Source organism: Apium graveolens, chromosome 4, assembly GCF_009905375.1.
Source record: "Apium graveolens cultivar Ventura chromosome 4, ASM990537v1, whole genome shotgun sequence".
NCBI classification, from domain to species: Eukaryota; Viridiplantae; Streptophyta; class Magnoliopsida; order Apiales; family Apiaceae; genus Apium; species Apium graveolens.
Genome location: NC_133650.1, coordinates 206,597,710 through 206,605,116, shown reverse-complemented (window position 1 = coordinate 206,605,116; position 7,407 = coordinate 206,597,710). Strand labels below are relative to the sequence as shown.

The following is a 7,407-nucleotide window of genomic DNA, read 5'->3' as shown; positions in this document are numbered from 1 at the left end:
ACTGCCCGTAAGACCTGTGATGCTGATGCTTATATTCGAGCTCAGGTAGAATAAGAGATAGTAGTTTTGTGTGAGGACTCGCTATTTAAAATCAGTTGTAATAGATGGTAGTGTTGGGCTGTTCCAAACCCTAAACTGTAAGATCTTGGAGTTGGTTGTGTATACTTCTTTTTAAAATGTTGTAATAGTATTATATTTAATTTGCTGCTTAAGTTGGGGGCGTGACAAAATTACTTCCCATTGTCAGAGATTAGCTTGTAGGGAACCCCAAATCTGTAAATTATAGCCCCGAAGACAAACTCTTTTAGCTTCGCAAAAGTGATGGTAGCCAGGGGTTCAGCCTCAGCCCATTTGGTGAAGTAATCCACAGCTACCACAACGTACTTGACACCTCCTCTTCCTTTAGGTAATTCTCCTGTTAGATCAATCCCCCAAACAGCAAAAGGCCAGGGGCTGGTGAGTGACTTAAGTGGCACAGCTGGGTTGCTGTTGAAGTTAGCAAACCTCTGGCAGCTGTCACAACCCTTGGTGTAACGGTAGCAGTTCTTTTGTAGGTTGGGCCAGTAATAGCCTTGGCGGAGTATCTTGTGAGTCAAAGAGGTACCCCCAGCATGATTTCCACATACACCCTTATGAACCTCAGCCATGATATACTCACATTGCTTTCCTGAAATGTACCTCAATAATGGTTTATTAAAACCTCTTTTATACAGGGTACCTTCATACATCACGTACCGTGCAGCTTTATACTTGAGCCTCCTAGCTTCCTCTTTATCCGCAGAAAGAACCCCCTGATTATATAATCAATTGTGGGGGTAAGCCACGATTCCTCTGTAGCAGCCTCTACCACTGACACCGCAAGCCTAGGGATTCTTGGATGCCGTTGTACCTCCAAGGGAATGACCCCAAATAAAGTTGCTTCCTTTTGTGACCCCAATTTAGCCAAAGCATCAGCATTAGCATTGTCTGATCTTAGAATTTGCTCCAAACGAACCTCCCTGAATTTGCTAAGGAGTTCCTGTGAGTACCTCATATATAGGTTCGTACGTGGACCCCTAGCCTGGAACCCACCTCGAATATGCCATACCACGAACATTGAATCATTGAAGACATTCAAGTTATCAATCTTCATTTTTATTGCCAACTTGAGCCCAGCAATAAGGGCTTCATATTCCGCATCATTATTAGTCACATTGAACTCAAAGTGTATGGAGCTTTGTAGATGATGCCCCTCCGGGCTGATCAGCACCACACCTGCACCTGCTCCATTCCCATTCACGGCCCCATCCACATACAGTGTCCACCAGGGGGAGCAATTCTCTTCCATCACCTCCTTAGGTGGAGGTTCCACTGTGCACTCATTACCCTCCACATGAAATGTTTCGGGAAATTCTAACAAAAAGTCTGCAAGTTCCTAACCTTTGATTGCAGTTTTGGGCTTGTATTCCACATCAAATTGCCCAAGTTCGACTGCCCATTTCATCAACCTTCCAGAGGCTTCGGGCTTATGAAGTACCTGCCTTAGGGGGTACGAGGTGCGTACCTCCACCTTATGAGCCTGGAAATATGGCCTGAGCTTTCTGGAAGTAAATATCAAAGCATACGCCAATTTTTCCATGTTGGTGTAGCGAGTTTCAGCATCCATTAGCCTTTTGCTAACATAATATACCGGGTACTGAATCTGACCTTCCTCTCGTACCAGTACTGCGCTGATGGAGTACTCTAACACTGCTAGGTAAAGAATTAGAACCTCACCCTCAACTGGCTTTGATAACAATGGGGGGTTCCCCAACTGTTTCTTCAGTTTCTGAAAAACAACCTCACATTCCGATGTCCACTCGAAGTCCTTTCCTTTCTTGATAGCCGCGAAGAACGCCTTGCACCTGTCTGAAGATTTAGACACAAATCTCTTAAGGGCAGCTACCCTACCTGTGAGGCATTGAACCTCCCTGATATTGTGGGGTGAACGCATCTCTACCAAGGCTTTAATCTTCACTAGGTTGGCCTCAATACCCCAATGATTGACTAAAAATCCCAAGAATTTTCCAGATTCCACACCAAACACACATTTTTGGGGGTTCAGCTTCATGCGGAACCTCCTCAGAATTTTGAACATCTCAGTGAGGTGCGCTACATGATCCGTAGCCACTTAGACTTCACCAACATATCATCAACATAGACTTCTATAGTTTTGCCAATTTGATCCTTGAATATTCTATTCACCAGCCTTTGATAGGTTGTCCCAGCATTGAGTAGACCAAAGGGCATTCCCTTATAGCAGTACAAACCTCTATCTGTGATAAAGGAGGTGTGTTCTTCATCAGGTTGGTACATAGGGATTTGGTTGTACCCCGAGTACGCGTCCATGAAGTCGAGTATTGCATGCCCTGTCGTAGCGTCAACCAGCTGATCGATTCGAGGCAAAGGGAAACTATCTTTGGGGCATGCCTTATTAAGATCAGTGAAGTCCACACAGGTACGTCATTTTCTATTGGGCTTCTTGACCAGAACGGGGTTCGCCAACCACATGGGGTAGAAGGATTCCCTCACCAGCCCTGCTTTCAATAACCTGTCAATTTCTTCCTTCAATGTCATAGCCCTTTCTCCGCTGATTGCCCTTCTTTTCTGCCTTACAGCCTTTTTCTCCTGGATCAATATTGAGGTGGTGACACATTACCTTAGGGTCTATCCCCACCATGTCTGAATGGCACCAAGCAAAAATATCAAGGTTCGCCTTAAGGAACGTAGCTAGGGCTTCTCTTACCTCGTGCTTTAGTTGCATACCAATTTTGAGTTCCTTAGATGGATCTGTAACGTCAACTTGGATGGAGAATGTGTCCCCAGCTGCACCTGTGGCCTCTTTTGCTTCTTGCATCCGTGGGTCCAAGTCAATCTTCACATGAACCTTACCCCCCTCAGCAACTGGGGGCTCTTCTTCACCATCTAAACCTTCGAAATCACTATCATTGACCTCTTCAACAATTCCTTCAACTAAAGAATTACCAACCTCAGAAATTTTTGGTGGGGGTGCTTCCAGCATGAGTACCCTACCATGGGTATCTACCCCCGAAGAAAAGGCAACATCCGGGTACGGAGCTTCTCCTGGATGTTGGACAATCATGATCATATTACAACTGTGTCTTGCAATTTTACATCCCACTTGCCGCTCTCCCTCTTTACTAGGGGTACCAATATACTTGTAGCAGTTTTCCGGGGGGAACCCCCATCGACCACTAGCACATGCTTATATGTCTGTTTAGCTGTGCGGAGACCCCTCATATAGCATTCCCTTGAGTCTCCCTGGCATCCCTACAGGAAACCTATCCTATTAGGAGTTGGGAACTTGAGCGAGAGATGATAAATAGAGGTTATCACTCTCATATCTTTCAGCAAAGGCCTGTACACAATATCATTGTAGGAAATATCCTCATTGACCACCACAAATTCCTCCACTTGTGTTGCTGATAGGGGTTCAGTTCCCAATGTGATAGGGAGCTTCACCCTTCCAACAATGGCTATGGGTCCGCCAGTGAACCCATACAGTTCATTATATGAAGGGGACATTTCTTTATCCAAGAATCCCATTTTCTGATAGGTGCCATAAGATAGAATATTGCAGGAGCTTCCGTTGTCCACCAGTACCTTGTGAACATTCAAACCACCACTATTAAGTATAACCACCAGAGCATCATTGTGGGGGTGATGCACATGCCTTGCATCCGCCTTTGTGAAAGTAATATCAACTGCTTCACCCTGGAAATATCTGTAAGGCCTCTCCTCCAGATTGAACACATTTGTGAGGGTCTCCCTCGAGCTTCTCTTGCATAATTTTTCATGGAGTTTCTTGACGTACCTCCATAATACGGACCCCCAATTATGGTATTGATGCTCCTCGTCCTGGCAGCTTGCTCAGTTGAGGGCTTCTCACCGTCCTTCATCGCTTTTTCATCCTTATACTTCTTCGATTCTTGGGCTACAAACTCAGACAAGTAATCACTACGGATGAGATCCTTAATATGATCTTTCAAATGGTGATAGTTTGTTGTTTCATGGCCATTAAAATCATGGAAGTAACAGTACCTTGCCTCGTCCCTTTTCCTAGGAGGCCCAGTTGGATACGGCTTCCTAAATAGTCCGGCCTTGTCTCCAATCTCGAAGATATGATCAAGTGGAGCTTTTAGCAGGGTATACTCAGCATATTTGAACTTATCCCTCTATTGGGGGTGTGTATATCCCAACCCCTACCTAGTTGAGGTTGTGTTCACTGTAATTGGAGATGCTTTGCTGTCACGTGGGGCTTCCTTACCAAACCCAGGTTATTTGGGGTACCCCCTATCTCTGGGGCTGCTTGACTTGTTCCTTTTATTCCTGGACCAACCTCCTGCGTTTCCAGTTTCCCTACGCAGGTTCAGCATTGATTCCTCGACCACCTTATGAGATTCAGCCCTATTATAAAAGTCACTCAAGGTTTTGGGCTCTTCACGCTGATGCTCCTTCCAGAAGTCGGTACCTGGCAGTACCCCAGTAATAAGAAAATTCTTATAAGTCTCATCAGTAGTCTTTTTTACCTTAGGTACCTCAGCATTAAAATGTTTGAAGTACTCTCTCAAAGTTTCATTCTCCCGTTGCTTGATATTGGCCAAAGTGTTGGCGGGTGGAGCATAAGCAACAGAAGCCTGGAACTGGGTGACAAAAATCTCACACATCTACCTCCACGAGAAAATTGAGTTTTTAGGCAACTTTTTGAAACATTGATGGGCATTCTCCCTAAGTGTAGCAGCCAACAGTCTACACTTGGTCAGGTCCTTCACTTGGTAGACCTCCATCTCAGTATTAAAATGGCTGAGGTACTCAACCGGATCCGTAGCCCCATTAAACTTCAAGTCACCCACTCCCCTATATGAATGAGGAAAGGGTGATTCACGTATCTTCTTTGTAAAGGGAGAAGCTACTGTCAAGCTGGAGATACCCTTCTTTTCAGCTTTCATTTTCTCCAGTGCCTTACGGAGGTCCGCATACTTGTAGGTACCCCCCTCTCCATCAGATGCATGGCCTTTACTTTCAATTGCCTTACTAGAGCTTTCACTAGGATGGTGGGCAGAACTTTGAGTGAAACTAGAGCCACTCTCACCGTCCATGTCAGTGGGTGCGCGGGTGGACCTGGACCTGCGGTCCTGGGATGGTTGCTTCTCCTTTCGCGTACCCCTGGATCCTTTCGAAGCCGAAACTTCCACATATCCCTTCTTAGCAGCCTTTTCCTTCTGCTTGTCCAACTCATGCCTGAGGTCCTTGTTGGTGAGCTTATTCCCCATGCGATCAAAGACACTCACACTATGGGTCATGGAGGGCTCAGGTACCTCGCCCTCATTATGCTTGGACCCCCATTCTGGGTTCTCCTGGTCAGTTTCCACATCAAAAAAGTGGGTTTCTTTGGCCCGTGGTCAGAACTCTCCTGACCTTCTTCAAAGTTCAGCCGAACTGGGCTGACCTTGCGCTTTCCCGTGGGCCTTTGCTTTCTAATCCGCTTAGTCATCTTCACGGACTTTTTCTCAAGAGAATTAATCCTATCACCAAGTTTTTATAGGTGAGTTAGGATATCCTTGTTTGTGACCTCCGCACTTGGATCATTTTTGTGGCCACCTTGAGTCCTTTTCGATGTTCGATCCTCGCTGGACGTATTCGACATCTCTCTCTCAAAAAAGATATATGGAGTCCCCTCCTTCTAGCGCAAAAAATGTTGTGAGAGAAATTTGATAACAACACCCTGAGAATATCGTGCTGAAGTAACTGATTTTACTCTTGGTTTTTGGGGAAAATATGTCTATTGTGACAAAGCTGTTGGGGGTACTGATGCGGCTGCACAGCTGGTAGTGTATGATGAAAAAGAGCTGGTTTGGTAAAATACCGAGTAAATGGCTGAGAATATCCTTCTCAAATCCGGCCAAAAGTACTCGGAAAATAATCACTAGGTTTCACGTGCCTTCCTCATAAGAGAGTGAATATTCGGACCCTTTACCAAATGCCTACATATCCTATTTATAGGAATCAACCTCAAATGTAGTTCTTTAGGGTTGGACTCATGTCCTTGAGCATCAAGCCATATTGCTGATAAGCCATAACCAGTCCCCAAAGTTTATCCAACTGTTTAGGGGTGCAGTTCCAGTGTCCACGCGAAGCTGGACTGTCCAGATTTAATGTATCAATAATTATAAGTAATTATCCAAGACACCATGTATTTATCATGTAAAATGACTGTTTATCACGTTTATAGTGATAGAATTCCAGTAGAAAGCTTGTTCCTTTGAGATATGATAGAAGCTCCTTGATTTTAGGAGGTTCAGTCCTGTTAGGACACCACCACTACCAAGCTGAGGTATGTGGGCACTGTCGTACCCCTACCCCAGTAGCCTGACCAGATACCGTGGGGCTTACAGTATACCACCTGCCCATATGCCATAAGATTCCATCCATTATTAACCAAACCCTGCCATTATCCATGACAGGTTTCCTGTAACCAATGGTACCCCTCCTGGGGTACAACCATTTATGGGAACCCCAGGTTCCCTTAGCCAACAGAACCTGCCTGGGTGGGCTTCAGCTCCTTACGAGAACCTGAACCCTTCCTTAATCATCCATAAATAATCCATCCCTTGGACCAATCCATACCTGAATAACCCTCAATCCAAGTTAATTAAACCCAATCCATATCAATTAAGTCCAATCTCCCTCATCGGCCTTAAATCGAGCCCATGTGAGATTTTGGGCACAACAGTTACCATATGAGTATAAGGAAAATAAAGCATGTCATTTGGGTAGAATGATGTCTGTTTCATGTTCCTAGGCATCCTTCATTGCTTTGGATTTTACTAACATGATCGAACATATGAGGTGGTCTCATAAAATTTATATTTATTCCCTCTGCTTCAATGACTTGATCCTTGACTTGTTCCCTGACCATTAATAACGACTTTTACTGAAAATTGATTTTGTTTTACTTGACAAGTGACTTATCGAAAATAATATTTTCTCTGTTCAAATTAAGTGTCTTGCATTCAGATTAATTGATTTTTGACCGAAAATAATGTATATTATATAATTAAAAAAATTATAAAAGTATATCATTTAAAATATTATTTAATTACTTTATTTTCCAGATTTTTGAAATTGTGAAAAAATAATTCATAATTTTCAGTCAAAATTGGGTCAAATTGACCACCAAAAATCAAACTGGACAGTTAATTTAGGACGGAGAGAATAACACTGAGTGATATTTCTCCATCCTACAATAATAATTATTTTCCAAATTTTATGTATATCAAAAGTATTAATTTGATAATATATTTCTTGAAAATAAAACTGCAACATGTATTAAATTTATTGTTTATCTGTATAATTTATAATTTTTAT

At 43.5% G+C, this 7,407-nt stretch overlaps 1 protein-coding gene across 1 annotated transcript; it reads right to left on the bottom strand.

Annotated features, from left to right (window-relative positions):
* Positions 1–230: 230 nt before the first annotated feature.
* LOC141719327 (uncharacterized) lies at positions 231–1,327 on the bottom strand. The gene is made up of 2 exons (XM_074521697.1): positions 736–1,327; positions 231–667 (listed from the first exon to the last, which is right to left on the bottom strand). Exons 1-2 carry the CDS (start codon positions 1,325–1,327, stop codon positions 231–233), a joined length of 1,029 nt encoding a protein of 342 aa, XP_074377798.1.
* Between the last annotated feature and the right edge of the window lie 6,080 nt (positions 1,328–7,407).